This window comes from Paramormyrops kingsleyae, chromosome 7 (assembly GCF_048594095.1).
Source record: "Paramormyrops kingsleyae isolate MSU_618 chromosome 7, PKINGS_0.4, whole genome shotgun sequence".
Taxonomy (NCBI): Eukaryota; Metazoa; Chordata; class Actinopteri; order Osteoglossiformes; family Mormyridae; genus Paramormyrops; species Paramormyrops kingsleyae.
In genome coordinates, this window is record NC_132803.1 from 18,423,235 (window position 1) to 18,448,351 (window position 25,117).

The 25,117-nt window shown below is 36.3% G+C and overlaps 1 protein-coding gene across 5 annotated transcripts in view; it reads right to left on the reverse strand.

Annotated features, from left to right (window-relative positions):
• The window catches only part of arid3c (AT rich interactive domain 3C (BRIGHT-like)), a 60,799-nt gene that overhangs the window by 18,415 nt on the left and 17,267 nt on the right, over positions 1-25,117 (reverse strand). For all 5 annotated transcript variants that reach the window (XM_072714442.1, XM_023823355.2, XM_023823354.2 and 2 more), the window contains one exon: positions 1,268-1,340. In XM_072714442.1, the coding sequence (XP_072570543.1) occupies positions 1,268-1,340 (73 nt within the window). The remainder of the gene's footprint in view (positions 1-1,267; positions 1,341-25,117) is intronic.

Sequence of the window (25,117 nt, forward strand, 5' to 3'; positions counted from 1 at the left end):
GAGGAGACTCTCAATTATGTGTCACTGGTTCATTGAAATACAATGTCGCACCCAATTCAGCCTTAAGTTTTGAAGTGCATCTGTGGGCAGCTCTGAAATATATTCAGACAATAAAATGTCATCCAAATCAATTAATTTCTAAAAAAAAAAAAAACAGCCCACCATGTAGGATCAGATAACTTAATGTCAAGATTCCCAAGGTTACTTATGATACTCTGAGGAGTGAAGGTGCTGATAATGAAAGCTTGATGAGGCAAATCACTTACAGCAATATTCTCTTGCCCTAATTTTCATAATTACAACAAGAATTGATGCGCACAGTTTGGCTGTACACATCAAATCTGAATGACGTGAAGGAGGACAAAGTGGCTTAAAGCCAAGAGCAGCTAGTTTCTACAGAGATCTGCATGTAAAATAATAATAATGTTACTATATATTCACAGTTACAATGGCTATACAGCTGTAGTTACTAGACACAAACAAGAAATGGAGAAAAAAAATGTGAAGGCTGGTTTAAAATACAATTTCACTGTTCCTTAGAAACAGTCACAGCAACAAACTCAAGGCTCCACAGTACAATATAAATGTTGACCTTCAAAATTTCCAATGAGATACCAACATACATGGAAACTGGTCCCCATAAGGTTAAAAAAACGGGTATTCATCACGTTGTGGGAACATTTAATACCCACAAGGTAAGGTATATCTGGACCATGCACACACACACACATACACACAGCAAAAATGAGATTCCAACCCCAAACGCTGGAGGCAACAGGGCCATCCACTGAGCCACCAAGTCAACGACTTACAACACTTTACCTAGAAAATCTGGTACATCATACAATGATTCCCCTAGTACACTGCTATGAAATTCACAAGGCAAAATTCACTAACAGGAAATCTCTTCTGAATCTTTTGACCTATCCTTTGTAGTTGTGCAATACGTTACTACTGTGAGGTTGAATGCCAAGTACAGGTTATTACTTCTGCTTTTATTTACCCATAGTTCATTTAAGCTTACTTTGTAACCTTGACTAACTCTGACTGAAACAGCTAAGGGTCAAATATCAATATTAGATCGGCTTCCAGAAAGGTCAAAATACATAGTTATTTGTATATTTTCCAAGTAAATCAAACTGAATATTACTCCGTCAAATGATGGCTTTCTCATTCAAACCGAAATTTAAAAACCAGCTTGGTTATTTAGTCTTATGCGGGCCCCATGCAATCACCGAATAAGTGTCACGTTAGACATGATACTCACCTCTCTTCTGCATGAAGCTAAAGAGGTCATCAAGGAATTCTTTTCGCTTCTCATCTTCATCCAGTTCATACAACTAAAAAAATAAGAGAATCTGTTAAGCAGAAGTATATATCAAAAAGAAACTTTTAAATTATTAGATTATAAATTATATATAGATTATAAATGAAGGCATCTACATAAATAAATGAAAAACTATTTGTAGGTGAAAAAATCAACATTTAGAATTACAGATCACAATAATTCATAGAACTCATGTAGCGCCCTATGATTCAAGACTTGCTAGCTTCATATGAATCCACAGAGTCAACATGCTCTGACAGTGAATTCTGCCTGGAAAAAAACAAATCTAATGAAAACATGCGTTACATACAACTTAAGATCTCATTATGCAAAATCTTACTGGCTTGCCATCATAACGTTTCCCATAATTCAAAATACTTTGTTCAGATGATGCATTTATTACAAATAAAATAATTTAATAAATGTTGATTCATGAAGAAGATTAAACAGCCACATTTTTTGGGCAAAATATAATCTTAATTTAATAAACTTAATTTAATTTAATATGTTAAATTGTCTGCTGAGATTTTCACGAATAGCTACTAAAGACTCTAATATTTAACACAGGGCATTTTATACCCTAAACTGCACCTTCTACAGCTTGCAGGAAGAATACATGGTCTGGGGGGAAACCCACACAAACATGCAACTGCACACAATGAACTGTGGCAGCTTTCAAACCAGCAAATGCAGGGTAATCAGAGTCCTATGCTACCCACCAACACACCATGCCAGTGAAACAGCAGAGAGTTAATGCACATTGCATGTTCCCTCACAGAAAGCTGTACTATTGCTGATATTTTTCAGTATTAATATTTTTTACATAGAGAAAGGCAACATTCCTGTGGCCTCAGGGTCATACCATCCTTTTCTTTTTCTGCTCAAAGGCTGAAGGAATTGAAAAGATAAATATATAAGGTAGACTGCAATACATATGGCTTTGAACTGTGCTTTTTTCCCTTGGGGCTCTGTGGTCCCAGTGTGCTTCACATCACATTAACAATACAAGTGGCAATGAGGGACAGACTGCTGACAAAGACCAAAAAAAAATCTGTTTTAAAGCATTGCTACTGGCCTCGGGTACATAACTCACTGAATCACTATTCTGATGTTTATACTTCAAAGCTCTATATTACCCTTCATTTTGACCTTTTTTTTTTAAATCACTGCAATTAATTACAAAAATAAAATTAATGAGAAAAAAAATCAATATTTATTGGAAGCTTCCTTTTAATGCAATAGAGAGATAAGGAGCATGTGCTGATTACCATGTGTTTTCCATAACCACCACACCAGGGATGAGACCCTGAGTGCAGCCAGTCACACCTCAGCACCACACTAGTCTGATGGAAGAGGAACGAGGGTTATTTTCCGGCAGCTGGAGTGCCAATCCTGCCCCCAACCCTGACATTTTCCCTGTAAGTTGAAGGACCTGCTTGCAGGGCTGGATGAAGATTAACATCACACCCAGGATGAAGCAACTTCAGGTTAAGGGCCTTGCTCAAGGGCCCAGTGGAGCAGGATCGCTACCGGCATTCACGGGATTCAAACCAGCAACCTTCCAATTGCTAACACAGAACCCTAACCTCAGAGCCACTAATCCACCACAAGCAAACACAGATACTATTATGGCATGTAAGTGTAGATATTATTAGGTGCTGACAGGGTCTTTAGTAAGAATAGTATTCAATATTATTTTTAGCTTCTAAATACCCTCTTGAGGTTGTTTGATCAAATATGTACTGCTAGGGTTAGAAGTGATCAGTTATGCTTGGGAACATAAAGGTCTGAACATAACGGCCTCACTCCCCATGTTGATGTTACATTCGTTCCTCATGTACTGCAGAAAGTACTGCGGTGCAAAGAGGTTCATTTAAGAGTTTGAACACTAGACCATAAATGAGAGATATATATGTATTCTGATAAATCTATTCAAAGTTAACCCAATGATGTGACAAATACCTTTTTAGTATGTTCACTGTATCATAGCTATTTACAGAATTACACACTGAGTGACTATTTCCTTTATAAATTTTCTGTTAGAAATACAAAAACAAGAGAAATTTCCAGAAAGAATGAATCTCTGCATTTCAAAAACTAAAAACCAGAATTTTGTGTTTGTGTGTGAAGATATGGTTGTTAATCTACTTTTATTTTTTTTTTAATTTTAACAGGAAAATCAATCAAAACCCAAATGTGTAATTTATCCGGCAGCTCCTAGGTGGTATGAGAAAGCGAGTGTGCAAGCAGAGTTCCTGGTTGGCTGCTGAATCACCTGGACTGGTGCCAGAGCATCTATAATGGACAGTACTCCACCTCCCAGTACACACACCAGCTCCACTGAACACTCAGAGGCAGCATAATGAGATGTGTAGGCTAATATGAAGCAGTGATCTTCGTGCCTCTTGACGAAGTGCTTTTCCTAATGGGATTTTCCCAGTACTTGAGCTGATGAGTTGAATTAAATGACATTTAGTGGGGTGAATATTGGCAGAGCTAAGTGTTATTTTTACTAGCAGGTCGCTATCCGTTACTTCTAAGAAGTAACAGTCATTGCAACCAAACTGCTTCTTCTGTGGTTAAAACTGGAACTGATTTGGAGAAAATGGTAACTAGGGCTATTTTCAAAATGACAGAAAACAAACACATTAGAACAGAAATACATGCTCAGTTAACTAATAACAACGTATTGTGTCAGTTCTCTTTGGTACTCAGTGACTACTCTGGAGATTCCTAGAGAAAGTGAACTGATTACCTTTTCTAAGAAACACATATGCTTGAAATTAGATATTCATTCTAAGTTATTATGGGAAATTATTGGAAAGTACATGCAAAAATACAAAGCAGATTGGTCGATTGGTTGTTACTTCATTATGGAGTTGTCCAATGACATTTGCGTCACATAGCAGAGCTACTAAAAACTCATTTCAGTACAGCACATGATATTCTATGACATGTAAATAAATGCAGGCCATCCTGTTTCTCCACTGACATTCCAGCCAGGGTCTCCCTGCCTCATTGTCTGGCACGGGCTCCCAGTACTGGGAAATACTGGGAAGCCGGAGGGATAGATATATGAATGTTTAAGAATCCTAGCTTGAAGAAAAGAAGGATCATTTGGATAATCGCTCTTTCTCTTCGGTTTCTCTATACATGCAATATATCTGTCTGTTTTTGTGTTTCTGCTAATCATGGCTTTGTCAAATATCCTTTGTCCTTCTCTGTTGAAGTAGAACGGATAAGTGCTCTTTCTATTCTAAGATTTTATTAACCAAATATTTACTTTCTGACAGCAGTGAGTGTAACTGAAAATGACTACTTGTGTATGATACAATTCATTACCACAAAATAACACAAATGACAATTCACAAGGAAAAAAGACAGCTCTTGGTAATAGGTACTTACATACAGATAAAGATACAACAATATAAGAAAGAAAAGGAGAGAATTATTTAAAGTATGCCAAACAGATCCGATTGTATACCCCCAACGTCTGGTAATGAACACCTAGCCAGATTCTGAATCAAGTGTGTCAGATGAACTTCTAAAAACCGACTGCATACGTCAGAATTTGTGGACATGTTATACTGTATTTGTAGCAACTCTGTAGGTCCTCCAGCACAGTCACTCTTTCATTAAACAGCAGGGTGAAGAACCTAGAACTATTGTCATGCCTCGAGAGGAAGGCTAACGCTGGCGAGGTGATATGAGACTGTAACTAAAGCCGTTGCGTTAAGACGCTGTACAACTTTGATCTGCTTATGTGCTGAATGACTTCATTTAATACCACTCCTTCTCTTTCTGTCACAATAAAAGGAGTGGGTTGGGCATTAAATAAAAAATTTACAAGTATAGATCGCAAGTATTCAATATCAGAACACTATCAGGACATTTTCCTATACTGAAAAAGCAAATTTGCTTTCTTTTCGTTTAATAAACGACTTCTGGTTTATTCATTCCTCTTGTTCCTGCGTCTTTCATCCCACTGCATTTGATACAATAATAATAATAATATGTGGCTTTGCAGGTTAAGAGTGTATATGGAAGGATTCAAGGGTTTTATTTCTCGCATGCAAGGTATAACCTGCAGTGAAATGCAAGGTAGTCAACCTGGCCATAGTAAGAATTAGTAGAAATCAATTAGACACATAGGTCTCTATTTTGATCATCTAACGCAAAAGGGTAAAGTGCATAGCGGAACTAACAGTTATGGGCAATTATATTTAATATTGCACCACTGACTTTAGTTGTGGTTTTTGTAGCTGCTTTAAAAGAGTCATACGGCAACAATGCAACCGGCCACACCTCCATTAAAAAACACCCCTCGTACAAGCAGAAAGCGGGCGCAAAATCATTTTGACGACATGCGTGCATGGTGTGAAAATCAGCAATGCTTTGGTACAAAACTAGCAAAACCACTTTGCACAGGTGGAAAATAGGGCCCCACGTGTCAGAACTGCCCTTTGCTATGTGGTGCCGCTTCAGTTTTGGTGTGATCTGTGTCAACAAAATGTGTTTGCAAAGTTTGACAAAGATTCATCCAATACTTTTTGAGTTGTCTTTTTAACTGGATAAAGTGTCTCTATCCCATTTATTTTGCTATCACTATGCAGTACTGGTTCAATTTTGGGGTGACCAGTTCAATTCCAGGTCATCAACCAGACAATGTACTGTACCTTCAAAGTTTGAAAAAGATCCATCAAAGACTTTTTGAGTTATAATGTAAATGGGAAAGTGTCTGTGACTACAGCGGCACTGAGCCAGTCCCAAAACCATATATCTTCCCTGTCTGGGGAATACAATAAGTGAAGATTGAATTTCATTGTACTTGCTACCTGTACAATGACAGTATAAAGGCATTCGATCTAATAATAATAATATTTAGTAGGGTGTGCCACTAATTTTCTGGTTAGTGTTTTCATTATTTTATCATATTTCCTCTGGTATTCAGGTCTTCATTTCATCTAAAAAGAGAAGAACAAACAGGATGAAACTGTGTAGCCCAGTAAGGCTACGAAATTACCTTATGGTGGCTTGCGGGTTAAAAATGTAATTCTTGGACATACAAAGCTTCTGTGGCGACTCAGACAAAATATGGAGGATTCCCAAACAGCTCAGTCTACACTTTTCTTAGGTAGCATCATGGGGGTAGGCTGGAGGCTGTTGCAGGCTGGGATGCAAGGCCTTCATAGAGCACACACAGCCACACACTAAGTCAGAAATGCCATTTACCCTAAATCCATATCTTTGGACCGTGGCAAGAAATCTGCACACATAGGGCAGAGGTAGGATTCAGACCGCTAAACCTGCAGATGTGATACAACACTGAACCACTTTGCTGCTATGGCTGTGCAGTATGACCAAAATTTCATATCATGATATAAGTCATCTCATATCCCGATAACAACATATATCAGGACTGTACCTCATGTTTATGGAATTTTTCTACAGATCAGCTGCGGTAAGAATTGGACAAAAATCTGCAAATAACAAGGAGCGAGGTCACAAATGTACCGTGAAATAAAATGTACCACAAATAAACGGGAAGTGATACACAAATGTGCAACACCCTTTTCACGTATACAAAGCACTCTATATTTTTGTGGATATAATTTTACACAACACAAATTTAAAAATACATATTTGTGGATAGTTACATATTTGTGCATCATGGTACATATTTGTGGATTGTCTTCTGTGGGTTACAAATAAGTCCAATAAAAACTTCCACACAAGCGCATGTAACCTTGCAAACTGTTATCCAAATGATGAAAAAAATGTTGTGGTAAACAGTGTATTCTGCAACACCACGTAATGAACGAAACAGCATAATAAGAAACGACAGACGTTTTTATTTCGTCATCCGATATATATCATCATATCGCACAGCCCTATTTGCTGCCATAATCAGGTAATAACAATAACAATGACTGCAAGCAAACGTTAATTTATAAGAAATGTCAATATTCGAGGAAGAAAAGTCACTGTTCCTGATAATCTTAAAACATGTGCGCTATGTTTAAGAAGAAAACCACTGAACAGCTTTCATTATGACAGATACGCTGCATGAATAATGGTTAAAACAATATTACAATATATTAAACAGCTAGGCAGTCAGACTAAGTAAGACGCAGTGCACATCTGTGCGTAAGCCATTACAGTGTCTTGTTTCTGCTACTATTGTTAACTAATCCCATGCTCTCCTACATAAACACAGGTAACTTTTCACAAATTGGACGCCTATGGAGGAAATATTGTGTGAAATGCCAGAACTGATGGAAGCATATCCTTACATATCTGCTTCTTTCTCATTTTCTCACTATATATGTACGGTATGTCTTTCTCTTGCAACACACAATGCAACAGAAAACCAAAGATTAGGGCAGTGTCAGTTAAATCAATGCAGATCTTTCAATTCAGGCATTGCTGATTAATGGTTCCAAAATAATTAAAGCCCATTTTTCAACATTACAACTCCTCAATCACAGGGGTCTCAAGAAGCATGTTGCAGCATTTTTCACAAACCAAGCACTACGAACTGCAGGCCACTATTAAAGCAGACAATTACAGATGTGACAGTTTATTGCAAACCCTGTAAACTTGATACGCTTTCAATATTTAGAAAGACTTTTTAAAGTAAATCAGGAATAACCATTGACTGAAAAAGATAATCAAATTCAAGTGTATTTGCATTACGGCAAAGAATTTTCAACATTGTTATATTTGCTACATATTCATTGATACAAAGAGATACATTGTGCAATTTTTTTTAGTATTTATTTAATTGTTATAAAATCATGTATTAACTTCACTTAAGTCTCCTGGTTTATAATGCAATCTTTGCTCTCAAAGTATCCCTCTAAAACTATTATCAATCATGTTTTCAGTATACATTTATTTATGGAATAGCCTTATAATCTCCTAAAGCTGAAAGAAGTATTACAATTTCATGACGTAAATATGACAAAGAATTGTTTATGAACCAATACAGAATTGTTGAAAAAGTTTGCTTCGCATAACATGAAAAACTACTTTTCAGATTTTCAAACAAGTATTCAAAGTGTAAAAATGAAGGGCTTGGGATGAGTTTGTTAAACTGTAGCAGTGAAACAAGGTAATCAGTTTGCTTCCACTTCCTCACCTGTTCCATGCAAAATTAAGACAAATCAATATACAGAATGAATAGAAAAGCAATTAGTATATTCAATGAGTATATTTGTTCAATGAAATTCAAACCACCAATCACCAGTCTCTATTCCAGTTTCCAAGAATGAGAAATAAACACTTTTAACCATAAACAGCACAAGAGCCTGCAGATTTAGCTTTCTGTTTTATGTGTAAAGAGTAAGATGAATCTGAAATACTCATTCAAACCTACGTTCTTTAATATGTCATTACCATTTATTTATGAGATTTCAGATATTTCTATAATTGTAATGCAATCTAGCACTGTTTCAAAGTATGACTTATTACACTGAATTCCTTGCCCAGTAATGGCCAGAATCTGAACAAATACTAAATTCAGACAAAACTGGAAAAACACAGTGTGCATTTTATTGTACCACAGCTCACAAATCATGACCCTGGTGCTAATGGAAATAATAACATGGTGTGAAAGTATTCTTTGTTCTAAAAAATGTTAATGTGAGACATTTGGCCAAATTAGAATCTGCCTATACAGTGACACTGTCCCGTGGCCGTTTCAGAAATAAAGCTGTGTTTAAAAAGCCGGCAACCAGTCAAAACCCTGCTGAGAACCTTTTGTCCTTGCGAAACTGACAAGAGATAAAAACACAGACTATTAATTAAAGTTCTGCCACTTCATTCATAGCAAATGAATCATTCTGGCTCAGATTTTCATAAAAAGTCAGGATTTAATGCTTCTTTTTTCCCCTAAATTCTCAAATAAAAACAGCAAAACTCCACTCAAGATATTTCAAAAATTTCTATTAATATTAATATTAATTTATTTATCAGACCCTAAGTATTAGAAATATGGATTTGTCTACAAACAAATTAAAAATGTCACAGTGCCTTTATGGTATTTTATTATAAATCACAACAAGAAACTGTGGAACCTGCATAACTGTGAAGACTAATGGACGAAGGACTCGAGGGCAGCCGTTATAATAAAACAAAAAGGGTTTATATGAACTAAAGGAACAGAAGGTGGAAACAAACTTGACTGCGAGGGATCGAAATGGGAGGACTGGACAATAGGAAGGGCACTGGCAACATGGAGGTTCAACATCAATGACTGGACTGGGGAACACCGGACTAGGAAGCATGTATATATGAGACTAATGAGAGGCAGCTGGAGTGATTAACACTAGGGCAGGAATAAAAGGTAAGGAAAATATGTAACAGGGGTGGCTTGTTAGGGTCAGTCTAGGGAGGAGACAGGAGTGTCAGGCAGACATGGCAAGCAGGAACCAACATGATTCTGAAGTGCCTTCCTTTTAATAATAATAACTGCTACTTTATTGATCCCCATGGGGAAATTCTCTTTACCCCCACCCCCTTGCTCTCTGTAGGTGAGAGCAACCTGGCTGAGGAGGGCAGCCACCCATTGCAGTGCCCAGGAAGCCAGGGATTAAAGGCCTGTGCTGAGGTGGGGTTTGAACCAACAACCTTCAGCACACAGGAGGGCACATATATTTTTAAAATATAGTATGACCCTTTAATTTTCACCTGATATATCCAGCTGGATGTACTAGTTTGCCTAAGCAAGTTTCATAGTGATGCAGAAACAGTATTAATCCGAAATTAAAGAAAGAATAGCAATATCCGTCTAATGACAATAAATTGCTATTAAAATTTCCACACTAGTCTAACTTAATATTAATGTAAAAGACATTACACCAAATAGAATAAAACAACAGAAAAACATTCGTAACCTCTACCCTTACTGAATTTGAAATTGTTAGGAAATATAAGCTGGATACAGTTTCCCAAAAAGGTGAAACTATTTTTTTTTGTCCTGTGAAATTGCCACTCCCTCCAGTCCCTTTGTGAAAGGGATGATTATTCTACAGACCCGATTCTGTGTCTCTAATTATTGTCAGATGAAGATGGGAATGTTCACCACTATTATTAAAGGAAAACTAACGTTTGAGATCCACTGTCCTAGAAACAGGTGTGACCATTAACACACCAGTGTCCTTTTTCAATCCCTGAGTGTCTGTTGTTAACCCTTTTATTGGTATTGCCTTCCATATATATTGAGATTATCAAACAAAAACAAGTAGCTTCAGCAGTACACAAGCAATAACGAATATTATGAAAAAGTGGTCTAATCCATCCCATAAGTTTTTTCAACATAAAGACATTATATGGAATTTTATTCCCTTGGAAATAGAACTGCTTTTATCAGTTCATCCTTTTGCTTTCCTGGAAACAGGAAACTGTAAGTATCAAAACGAACCCTACACATTAAATACTCTAAATATCTTGAACAAAGCAGACTTGCTCAGTCAACTGTAAGGGATTTATATTTCAGTTCACTAGCAAAACAAACAAATAATTTTGTAACAATATATTAAAATTCTAGATAGTCTTGATAAATCTCCAAACAGGTTTCTTTGTGCAATTATCTAAATGAAATTTAAAAAACAAATTAAACAAAATAATTAATGCTTTTATTTTCAAAAATGACCATTAGTAGCTCCAACAGACAGGAAGAGTAGGGGTCCATGTGGACCGCATATGAAGCATAGACCAGAGAAGACCACAGCCGGGCACTGTGTAACAAGCCTGATGAAGTGAGTAGATTATAAAGCTATCTCATTACACATTCATCTTCCAGAATAAAGGAGCTGGAAAGGGGGACACCAAACCAGCCAGTACGCCCCTGAGCAAATTCACCCTGTCATAAAATGAAACCAGTTTTGAAGCCTGGTTATCTATCAGGACCTGGGCCACTGAAGTGACACGTAATGAATCGCAACAAAAGCTGGGATTGCAAACCCCTCAGACGGCTGTGACAATTAGCCTGAAGACTTTGCTGGGGAGAAGCACCATGTTACCCCCTAATCCACCTCCAATGATTAACCCACGGTTCAAAGCACCGAACTTCTCTGGGTGTTCTGTTCCTCGTGAAGCTGTTAATCAGTGCCAAGACATTATCCATTAAGCTTTTGATATTAAAAGGCTGCCCAAAATTGCATGGCAAAAATCATGCCCTCTACTTGCATTTCCTTGTTTATATAAAAGCTTATTGCCTTATAAAATCATTTTTACCCACGCTGTAATTAAAAAAAATATTTTTATAAAACATGACAATAAGTGGTGCGGTTGGACAGCGTAAAATTTTAAATGAAATGAAAGAATTTTCATTTACAAAGACCAACAGCCTGGACAGGACTGCAATGGTCACACCCATTTCCATGACAATGTCTTTTTAAATTTACCGACTTGGGGTTATTGGGTAACTAGGCACCTCTGAAGGATCAAAATCAATATATACGTTGCACTTGTTTATTTGTAAGGTCATGCCGCATCTCAAAGGTCAAAGAAGTCACAATTAGACACAATTATATTAAAGTCATATATTTTCATATAAGAGAATATGCAAATCCTCCAAAAAAACAATTGAAGTACTGCTGATTAGGATTTATTGCATTTGTATGTATATGCCTTATCGGCAATTTTAATAAAATGTAAATACATTGTTTTACTTGTTTTAAAACAAATCGTTCCTCAATTTTGAAAATAAAACAGATTAAACTATTGTCGATATAGAACTATTACATTTTTTTAAATTCAAGTTTAAGATTAGCACACAACCCTGACCAGAATACATGGTTGAAAGGTGGGTAGATGGATGCATGTCTGTATCACTGGTGAATTAAGGATATTAAAGTATAATGATAGCTTGTCTTCTCGTGAAACAACTTGAGCAAAAATGCAGGAAAGCATTTTATATGTTACACTAATCAAGATTATTTTGACTTATTTTATTTTTATATAACTCTTTACCCTAACAATTACCCACTGTAATTCTTGAAAAACTGCCATCTAGTATCAACAGGAAGAGTCTGATAGGAAAAGCACACTTTCCCGTGGTCATTAAGACGACATTAACCTGTGAATTCTAGGCAGAACACAAAAAAACAATTAATCTGTCTTGTGCGATTTTTGTGTTTTATATTTACAAACATGATTTGTAATCAGAAAATGCTATGTTTATTCATACTGTGATGTCACAGATATCAGTTACTACTACTTCAGAGAGCTGACAATACCTTGAAAATAAAAATTTGAAGTGAAGGTGAATCTTTTTCAGATAATTATTTTAGTAAACACTCAATTGCAGAGTATAACTATTTGCTACATAAATATTTACAGGTCGATTCAGACGGCAGGGAGAATGATTTGTAATGACCCAATGGTTAATCTGGAGTTAATAAGTTAATGTTTATCAGGCTTATCCTTAGAATAAAATGTAATAAACCTAAGAACAGTCACAAAGTCATACATAATAGGAAAGAAAGAATGACAGAATATTCCAGAACCTAGTGATTTGTCGTGAAACAGTCAACCTACAAGTTCCTAAAATTGCAGCCTGGCATTGAGCTATCCTCTCTTCCTTGCCGCAGATCCTTTCAATAACATTTAAGCCTATTAACAGCAACATAAACTGGGCAGGACTATTCCTAATAATACTTTTTCTTACAACAGTTTTAAAAATGTTGCTTCTTATAAGATTTTATGACAGAACAAAGAATAATAATAGCTGTTACAATTAATTAAACATTAGAATATCTGCTGCATTGTTCCAGAGTTAAATTAAGCCCAAAGGACATATATATCCATGCAATACACATACTTCAAATGATCCCACAAGGGTCCCTAGTTTGTGTCTTATCTTGTCCATATCAGATACATAATTACCATAAAATTTAAGCTAATGTTGTCAGTCTAAAATGTTAAACAATGTTGGTTGTATCGTAAATGGAAATGAAAATTTGTTTCTGTAATGTAACACAAGAGATTACAAAGAAAAAAGTATTTGTCAGGTATTGAACACAATATGTTGGCCAATAATTGGACTAGATTTATTGTGTGTTAAAAATATCAATAAATGGTTTACGGCTGCCAGACAGAAAAATTTTGCTGGATTCATTTTATTTCAGATCAGTTACAGATCATTGTTTTGGTGGTGATAATGGCAAAATCCCTGTTTTAACCAATATGAAATATGAATATGAAATCGATTACAGCATATGCAGTGGATGTGAAAATATTGGTGTTTGTAAGGCATCAAGAATGTAAAAGTTTTAATATACAATTTAAATAATGCATAAGCAGTGCTGGCTTTTTGTTATGGAGCAGAGAGAGCTATGGATCCAACCACTAAAACAGCATCTCTGCATAATTCAGTCCCTTGAGTGTTATAAGGTGCAGGAGCTGTTAGATCCAGAAGTGTTGGAAAGATATGGTCAGGTGTGATTAACAGAAAGCAAGCAGGGTGATCAGGTTGATGTATTTACATCAGTACCATGTCTCCCAACTCTTTACCACATCTCAGACAACTGGCTTTGAGAAATGACACAGCAAAATAATAGCTATTTTATTTAATTATTTATTTATTTTTAGACTGCCTACAGTACTTATAAAAAACCATTCCTTAAACTCACCCTTAATTGTGCCTTTGGCTTTCATGAAATCCAATACCTGCACCATTAGATGGCACGTTAAACAGATTTTCTAAAAAGCATGCCTAAACTTTGATTTAAAAAACTTAAATGTGAATGATTTTTACATTTTTTTTTTGCTGCTTTAATGTCGATTCTTACTTGTCAATAGACCTTGTTTTTTAACCATGAGCTGGAATTTTAGCACTTCTTTCTGCATTAGTTTCTCCTTTGAAAGAGCACCATTGCATTGCTTGGCTTATATGCACGACTCGTGCAGTACAGCTGAAAGGTTATTAGGTAATGGAGTTGGAATGGAGTTTACAGAATTAAAGGCTTAATAATGATGGGAGGCTCATTCAGACAGTGCTGTAATGTAGCTACTGTATGTCAATTCTGCCATATATGCTAAAGCCCAACACCAGCAGATGCTCAAGGCCCATAGATGGGTGCCATAAATCTACATTGTTTTTTATTAATACCTTGCATTATACAGAAAGGAGTCCTACAGTACTTTGAAAATCACACATTTATGCCATGTTTTGGTGAGTTTGCCAAATTAAGCTAAAATATCTTACTTGGTTGAAAGATCTTACATGGTTAAAAATGCCCGTGACCAATCAAATCCCTCACTAACTGGAAAAACTGCCCAAGTATGCTTCTAAGTGTATGTTTTTGCCTCCAAAATACATTTGTTCAGAATTACATTATTTTATTTTATTGTTTTTACGTGGTTAATGCAAAACTCTAAGTCTAAGCTTTACATATCACTGTTGGGTAAGTAGTATCACTGACATTTGGCTAAAAACATTGTCTGAGACAAACTGAGAAAAAAATCACTGTATTCTACACTACTCTATACTATCATATCTGATGATCACAGCTATTCGAATTTTTGAATGTCTGTCATTCCTATGTCCTATCAACAGTGTTGAAAAAGCAACGAAGACACACAGTGTATATATATATACATACATACATACACACACACACACACACACACCATTTTTATATATTTTGTATTTTTATATCGTATTTGGCATTGCCTTGCACTTAAGTTTGTAAGTTTAGCTTTTTTGTCTCCAGCCCTAAACATGAAATAATTCCACATTTAAACCAATCATGTAAAGAGACAGAGAATGTATGTTCCAATTACAGGTCTGATTGCTTCTAAGAATCTTACTGTCAGGTTTATTTGTGGGGCAAATGCCTTTCAAGACAGTGGAAAGTATATATTTTTTGTTCTTTTGTGGCATTATTGATTAATTGATTAAGCCAATTTGCATTAATTTCTGAATATGATCAATATTCTCCCACAGTTATTATCATGCAATGTGCCTTCAGTACTCTTCAATAACATTGGCTTAGTTATCCAGGTCTGGTCCACAATTACTACTTTTTTATTTTTCTCTCATAATCTATTAGTGTCTATTAGTGTTTGTGTCCATTTCATCTATTAACCCGCTACAGGCCAAATGCATATATTTTCTGGGTTTCATTGTTGATTTATGGGCATGATGATGCATTAAAAACCTGTTGAGCTTCTGTTTATTGGCAGCAGTGTAAGAGTTATATTTATAAAGACACGCAAACTAAACTAAGGCATTAATTGTGCAAACACAAGAATCATTAAACTGATTCTGTGAAATTATATTTAAATGCAAAGCAGTTACATTTAATTTGACCCTTGAATTTGTGCATGCTTGCACACAGTAAAATCTTGTTTAATATTTAACTGCTCCTTATGAGAAGGCAGTTTAATGTACAGTGATAAAGTATTCATTTATATGCTTAATAGACACAGCTCAGAATCATCCTGCTGTTTACTCGAAGTTCGCAGCAACCTCTGAGAAATTACTCAATGCCACCGTGACTTGAATTCAAATATTAACCTGACCCCGTGTGATAAAAAGCTTTTATGATAAAACGCAGGGTGAGCAGCTCGGATTAGCAGGCCAGTGACCTGGCTGGTTAGAAAAGGTCACTGGATAGACAACTGCTGCATCTGCTAAACTGAACTAAACCAATTCGCCTTTCACTATCTTGCCTTTCACTCCATTCACTTTTCTCTTTGCATTTCTTTTTAATTTTCATCCCTCCTTCATCAACAGATTTGAGTAAATCAGATAGTTGGAACTGTCGGTCCTTTCTCAGTAAAGTTTACTAAGGACTGATATTAAAATTAAGATAAATTAAAAATATTATTATCTAAGACAGGCCATATAAACGTAAATATTTAAAAGCAAAATTTCCAAATATCATCTGTGTACAGTTTCACAAAGTGTGAGTATAGGTATAACTGGGATCTGTCACTTCATTCACAGACATTTCTAAGCCAAACACTATATCATGGAGGAACTCTGATGCTGTTCCATCCATTCAACATTCTATAGTCTATGTCTTTTTGTATTAATAACATTTGACATGCATTGATGTCGTTCTGGATATTTACTCTAGTACGCAGTGAAGAATTTGTATTGCTTCTGTTTTATAACCTCATCCAATTACAAAACTCCTGGAGTCATAACAATAGTAATGACTCCATACACAATTAAAGGGCAACTTCTTTATTGCCTATCTGAGCACTTATCCTTTCTTTGTCCAACATAAATCAATTAACTGTACATAGTTATTACCTAAGAATTACACTGTGTACTTTAATCCTAGCAGTACTGCATGAACCTCATCACCCGAATAATCTTGCTGGCTCTAAAGGCTGGTGATTCATGGCAACAACACAACTATCCTATTTATAAATTGATGTTCTGGAAGGTAGAATATTATGTTATTCAATCAGACAGAAAACAAAATTACCAGTCACTATCATTTTAGAAGAATTGAATATAATTATATTATAATTTTATTTTATGATTGCTTAAAATATCCATATCCTCTCAACCGTACATTTTTCATATCTCTTACTCAGTACAGAGTCACCGTGTACCTCAGACAAGCACTGGGCCTAAGAAATGGGACAATCTAGACAGGGAGTTTTTAATTTAAATGAGTAAAGAGAGATATAATTTTCCAAAATAAAAATATCATCCACAGCCAAATTAACATGCGGTTAATTCCTGAGTAACATTCTGATTAGGTGTATGTATATTTTGAATCAGTCTTGTATTGTGTCCAAAATTAATAATATAATTGTCCCCTGTAATGCCTACGAACTGCATGTTAAATTTCTATTTACCTGCTCATACCAGGAAAGAAAATATTCCACAAGGAAGCCAAGACGTTGGGAGAAAGGTGGCATTAAAGGTAGATAACAAAGAGGAGACTCATGAATATTATTATCAACTCTTTTATGGTTTAACACAACATTTGAAAGTAACAGTGACATAACGACAGTGACATAACAACTGAACATAACAGTTCAACGTAAAATAACACTGGTAATTTGAATGGCATGTGTCTTGAAAAAAATGCTGGCCCTTTAAGAAGCAACGTTTTTTTTTTGTGCAATTTTTTGTGGAACTGACACTGCACTATGAATCACAAAGCAGCAGCCCAATTATCTGTCATTTTTTTTTCTATCTGCCTGTCATAAATATCAGAATTTAGCATATCGTTAACAGGATATGTTTAGCTGTCATGTTTTTCAAGGTGACAAACCACATTCCAGCATACAGATAGAAAGATCCAATTCGTTAGAGAAGCAGAGAGATGCCATTTATTAATGTGCACAAAATTTGCTTTTTACTCCAAAATGGAGTAAAGTCCAAAGAGGTTACAATGAGGTCAATACCCAGTATAAATACTGAAATTCAGATCATTTCCATATGGTTTAGGGATAGCAACAGGTGTCTCTGTTTGTGCATGCATACTTGTGTGGGTTGTGTTACTTTATAATAGTAGTCCTACCCTCCCACTGGTCATACCCAGTAAGGAACAAGACACCATAACATCCTAAGAATGCAATTTTTCATGTTTTTTTATCACCATCAAAATGCTTAACTAACAGAAGTAAAGGAAAAGTTGGGGTGGGGGTATTTCTTTGTACAAACCCAAACATTCTAAGTCTCGATATTCAAATTTTGTTGAATCAGTGACATGAATTAATATAATGAAAGGGGCTGGCTGGGTTACTTTCATGCTGTTTTTAAAAGGGTCCGCTCTCAAGTCAGAGGTAGCAAGCTGGCAAGGTTTTCCTGGATTTCCTGTAGCACTTATAATCGTTTTCCCTGAACTCATGAGAGGAGGACATTTTGTTCAGCTTAATGCAGAAATTTGATGTATGATTAGCAAAAGCAGCACACTACCACAACCAGTAATGCGATGAATAAATTAAAAAAAAACATGAGACACTGGAAAACAAACCAATTCACATACCACTGCAAACAAGTAGGAGAGACGCCCTCCCAGAGCCAAAAAGAAAAGGACAATGCAAGTGCAGTAAAAGAGGCATGCTAAACAATAATCACCCAGGTGGAAAAGCAGGTTTGCACAAAATGGTTGTATAGTAACAGCCAAGCAGAGTGAACTGTTTATTTTCCCTGGCTTTTGTACATAGATTTTTCAACAGAGGAATTTGATTGTGCTACCATAAAATGAACCATCAAGGTTTCTACTATGTAAAATTAACCTGAATAACACCAAGAGAAAAAAAAATACATTCACAGAACCAACACTTTAAAGCCACTCTTACCTTACTTTGGAGTCCACAGCCGGAATATGGTTTTTATTATTTTGCAGATGAGAAATTAATTAATGCTTCCACTTACGTGACATTAAAGTTGTTTAGGAAATAACACATGACAATGAAAATGACTTCACATAACTTTCCACACATTTCATTCTTATTCTGTGATGTTCACCTATTGCCAGACAACAGAACTTTGGTTCATGGAAATGTAACCAAATCAATGGTTTTTGTAATTAGTACCAATAATCATATAAAAATATTTAATACACTTAATTTGATTAATCAAATATTTAACCTTCATGCTGACGGCCTATGCCTGATGTATCACTCATCAAGCATAAAACACAGACAAAACAGACTTTAATAAAATAATCATTATAGCTGTTTTATTTTCCATGTTTAAGTAGCCTTCCAGTAACATGCATAACAGGTCTGGAAACTCGTTCTTGATTGGCTATAAGTGTGAAAGCTCTTGCATTGCACTGCCATTAAGCTCCAGACAGGGAATTAAGCTAAAACACAACATTAGATGAGAGCGATCTGGGCGACGCCTGTGCTACTCAGATCCACTCATCAGGAGGGATTAGAAGCTGTCCTGCACGCTCAGCTACTTCTCCAAAACATGCTTGTCAAAGATGAATGACACAATAGTTTTTTCCACAGAGAGCAGGTATTTGATCATAGCTTTTTTTCTTCCAATGTTTTTTAAACCCTTAAATGGAACTAAGCGACTATCACAAGACTGATATATATTAGCTGTTGACCAGTTAAGTGACTGGGTAAATGCAGGGTAAGTCAGTTTAGCTCGAATGCCTGTAAAAGAACGGGATCCCAAAAGCTGTTACTCTCAATGGTTCAGCGCTCTTCCCTCTGCCCTGTGTTTACTCTCCCTCCTGTGCCTGTCTGTGTTTGAACACGTTTTCACCCACAGCCTTATTAAAGTGCAATAAAACGTCTCCCATGAAACTGCAAAAGCCCCAAAATCGCTCACATCGGCTCTCCAGATCGGAGAGCAGATAATAGAGGCCTTGCTCTTTGATGTACCATTACCTGGGACTTGGGTGGCTCATTCGCACAAAAACGACAAGGAATAGGAAAGTGGCAGCCTCTGGTAAAGTGACACCCAGATGGAAACTGAGAAGTCACTTCCAGGCCTAAATGGCGTCTAACAACACTGCTCTGTCACACCAAGTTTAAATAAACTGCCATCTTGAATGTTGAGAGATTTGTCAGTTGCTTTAGCTTTGGTGCTCGGTAACCCGTGGCATGAAAACTAAAGACCACAAGCTACAAAAGTAGGAATTCTCTCGAACGTTGCCTGTTCACATTCAGCTCACGGGATCAACAAGCCTGTCTGAATTGTATCTGCTCAGCACCACTGATGGAAGCTTCTTTATGCAAAGGCTACAAAAGGTGAGATTTCTCATAACGTAATATCAGCACCAGCAAAACAAAACAGCATGGAATTTTCATCAAGAAGGATAAAGCAGTGAGAGGAAAGAATAAAAATGGGGGTTGGGAAGAGCTATGTTTTGAGCAAACATTAGAACAGTAGGCTTGCAGTATAATCATGGACATTTGATGATGTTCCCTTTGTGAAATGTGCAACACAGCCAGTAGATTCTGTGCCTGTTCGTGGCTGTGCCTGTTCGTGGCTGTGCCTGTTCGTGGCTGTGCCTGATAGTGGCTGTGCCTGTTCATCATACTGGCTAAAAATATAACACTTCAAGCTGTCACAAAGAATTATTAGCCAGAGAATTGCCATCATTAATGAAATTCAGCACTGAGCAGAATCACAAAATCAAACTCATAACATCTGTCTAAGACAGAAAAGAAGGCAGCAGGCTTAGCTTTAAGGGACTCTGTCACAATACAAACAGGAAATCCTTTTGTTTAAAAATGTAAATGTAATTACCACAGCAACTTAAAACCAACAATATAACTATGGTTACCATCAGCAATTTACCAACTGAAAGATACAGATGAGGAGGAACACAATAAAGGAGTAAGGACAGCATATTCTGCTCACTCTATTCAGACAACTTTTACACCTCGAACAACAGCTCAAAAGCTACCTAGAACTCAGTATTTTTTTTTCCTTTTATTGTTTTTTGTTGCTGTTTTTATGCAGTCATGTGTTATGATTAACATATATTCAGAATTAATTACCAGTTACGGTGGAGCTGTCATGTAATCTAAATTGCAGAATCAGAAAAAAACATTTGATCTTTGTACTGTAAAAGTCACAAACAAGTCTTCTTCTTTTGCAAGAATAATCGATGATGAAAGGTTTATTGATTTCCTCCCTTGCCTTTCAATGATTGAAGAAATTCAGATTGAGTCATAGTAATTTACATCTACATTTCAAAGCCCAGGTCAGGCATTAATACACAATCTAATCTTTGCAATTCTTACAGCACTGTATAATCTTTCTTTCAGTTTCTTATCCTACCTTTCTGGATAGCTGTTATTTTAATTTGTTTTTTTTTTTAAAAAAATGAGCACTTTTGAATAATATCAGACCAACAAAACAAAACAGTCAAAAAAAAAAAAACTTTCATTTGTGGGTCAGTAAACGCAAATGACAAATGTAAGTCTCTGCTGAACTGACAATGTAGATGTGCGGGAACAAATCAATGCAGTATCAGACACACCCTTCTCATTTTTAAATAAATTATCAGAAAAAAACAACAAATGGCACCTTTGTTCAGAGATAAACACTTACGTGACAATGAGCTCTAAGTCTACTGGGAATTTAAGAACTAAGTAAAAAGCAAAATAAAAGGAATATGAATATAAAATGTAATTGTGCATTTCTTGACAATTACCAACATTTCAGAAATGATCAAATTGTAATTATTACTGCCATAAAATAACTTCTAAAACTGTTCCAAATTATTGCTTTGTTAAGCGTTTATTAAATCCAATAATTATTTTGTGTCTAAATACTGTCCGACTATGGAGGTCTCACTGTGGGGGGTCCTTCTACAACACCCGCAGTCCTGTGTTCACAGCCATATCAAAAAAGTGTTGACCAGCCCCTGCAGCCTAGGAGTAAATGATATTAATGGGAGGTGAGGAAGACAGAAAGTCAATGGGCAGATTTGTTTAATTTAACCTCTTTGACCTGGCAGTTCCTTCAATCTGTCAACCAAACCTTCTGCTCACACTAAGCAGCAAAAAGAGACAATGCAGGATCCCAATGACACATGGGGCGGGGGGGCGGGTGCGGGGTGTACAGGGGGGCAGGGGTGGTGGCTTCATGTAATACTACTACTAAGTCGTACTCAAACAGGTCTGTCCGATATTTACGGCATGCCAGAATAACTCCTTCTCCAAGGGATCGCCTCGATATAAAAGTGGAAGAAAAACACAGAAAAAACGGGCCCCCGTGTACATTCAGCACTTGGTATATCCTGCACAGTCCAGCTTGATGTCGTCACAGGCAGATACATCAGCAGTCCATAACCAGTATGCATTTATAGGACTGACAGCTTAATGTGTGTTTGATTTTTGCGTATGGCAAAGGTGGGTGTGAAGGTCTGAATGACAACAGATAATTCTTACTCAACCATGTTTCTGTCATGCATTAATGGAAAATTAGGTCATTTTTGCATACTTTGCTCACAATACGAATAAACCTGCCTGACTACTATTGTAACTTACAAACTCTCCCAAAAGACTTTTACGTTACATCAATAATCTTTCAAAACAAGTCATGCCATATGTCAACAGTCCTTATGCACATGGTGCCATTTTGTCCATGCTTTTGAAAAAACAGAAATGGGAAGTTGCAAAGTGCTGTTTTTTAGGCAGAGTGTTTTTTCCCCACATTTGTCCTCCTTCCGAATATAAAACTGTTGTTCTACTTTATCAGTTTCAGCTATCAGTGAGAATCAGTCAGCATAAATGTGACATTAATGTGTCAACCTAAGTTTGCCCACACCAAAAATGTGTGCAATGGACAAGGGTATGAAGAATAAGAATAATTTCTCCAATAAAAAACAGAATCAAGACCCGGTGAAAGAGTAACTAATCTTCAGCAACCACCTCTAAATCCTTACAAACTCATATTATCAGTTACAACTTTGGATTGATTAGCTTCATACTGAAAAAGAGGCAGATACAAGCATTAAGGAGAAGCACACGTCTTCTGCTAACCTGAAACAGGGACTCCATGTTTACTCAGCGACACTGGGTCCCTGGCAGTAACAGTTATCTTCTTAAATGGCTGAAGCCATAAGAGCTGCCCTGCGGAAAATCAACAGGAGAGCAGCAACGAAGGGATGCCGGCTGCCAGTGAGGAGGGCCTGAGAGATGGTAGCTGAGGGTATGTTCCTGAGGGCTCTCATTAACCATCCAAACCCAGCTATATCAGCAAATAGCATGTGTTGGGTCTGCGTTTTATGGAACCTGAGAAGCTAGGATCAAAATGGCCGGCATCCTGATTACTGTATGGCAAGGAATGCTCTCTGAACTGGGCATTACTGACTTGATATATCACTACTAGATACAAATACAATTTTCTTTACCAGGTAGAGGTACAAAGCTGCTGCTATCTAATTCTTTAGTCCCAGAGATACCGTCTCTAAAGCAGCTCCCCAGCATGAAAATGAGTTTTACACTGAATGCCCTTTTTTCATATATTGGCTATTTATGCTATTTGTGCTTAGGAGTAAAATTGCCGCCACAATTTGCAACTAAATGCTGGCCAGTCGACTGAAAAGAAATCAGGGATAAAACCTGATTTTAAGGATCTTACAAGTTCAAAATGTAGAATTATTTCCAGCCACAGTGCAAAGAGCCTGATGCAACTATATGTTATGTCCACCAAAGGCAAATATTATTAGGGTAAGAAATCTCAATAACGACAACTTCAACCATGCAACAACTGAATGTCGACATCGACCTCTTACAAGTAACAAAATAGTAAGAACATACAAAAGAACAGTCTGTTTTTATCCATGCCTTAGTTTACCAGAATTACCAGTGAATTAGGAGGTCAGCATTTGGGAGCAGAAATTATATTAGGCTAATCTAATTTATATTAAAGATGGATGGAAGTCACGTAATAAATCAACCGACATATGGAAAATGGGACAAAAGGCTAGGAGACTGATGCATGTTTACAGCCTAATTCAATGATAACATCTGTTTTCACATCACACAAAACCGTAAGGCAGAATTGTCTCATTAGGCAATACATCTGTCTTTTGACACAAAAACAAAAAGTTGTTTTTAATCATGGTGAACATGTCATTCCCATGCCTTAAGAGCACAACACAATCACGCGAGAAGGGAGTACTGAAGAAAGGAAAGGACTTTAATTGATGAAAGAAATCCTGCAAGTAGGATTAAAATTAAAGGAAAGGGTGGAGGGGGCTGGAAAGAGGATAAAGCTGGCTGGGGGGGGGGGGGGGGGGCAGTTAAATTTATGACTCTCTGCCACATCAAAAAAGGGATGGTATTTCCTGTCTGTATACAGGCAGACAGGTCAAGTCACAATTGTGCATGCAGATGGAGAAGATATTACTGGAAACGACATCACTGTGGAAGGTCTGAGCAACATGACATAGTACTGTCCATTGTCACACTGTTAAATCTCACATCTTTATTCCTGCACGTAAGGGTTTATTATACAAAATATTATTTAAAATAATGAAAACAACTGAAAATGTTATGTTTAAAAGTATGCATGTAATGCAATGAATGAATGAGTGAACAGCTACAGTATAAATTAATACAAAATATATGATAATAATCATTATAATAATATTATAATTGTATAATCACATTTGCTATTAATGTATATTGCAGCTGTTATGATGAATGTTATGATGTTAAGGCAGGCCTTTGCTGCTTATGAATGTTCTATGAATACATTATGAAGGTGCAATGAATGTTTTACAAATGCATTATTAAGTTGCAGCTAATGTGAAGCATAACCAAAAATACATATAAAAACACAAATTTAGATTCTTAGGTTACTAGCCGGATTTCATTGTGTTAACCTACAAGGATGAATTTGGCACTACAGACAAAGTGATTCCACAGCAACAGCTAAGCACTAAACTGGTTCAGTCCATCTTGGTGTATCTATGTGCGACTTGAGAGTGAAAGATTCAGTATGAAAATAGGAAACGTTCTCAGCTCTTACAGAACATTACTCACTTAGTTATGGCTTCTGCTGACCTGTAGCAGATAATGAAACCACAGTTCAACGAATTCAAAAACTGACAGCTTTTTAAGTTCTGTTTAAATGTGTAGTTTGCAATCTGTGAAGTCTGTGGTTTTTACACTATGATATTATAAGTTCTTGCAATGTACCACGTACAAGTTTTTATATGTGAAATTTGAAAGCTCACTGTAGTGTGCCTCTTTTAGTTATTAGTGGAGAGATTACAATTAAATTATGTAGATAACAAAATAAATTATATATTCAATTATGTTCAGTCAATGTATAGTATTTTAATTATTTAACCAGACAAATCCATTGTAAATATGTTGCAA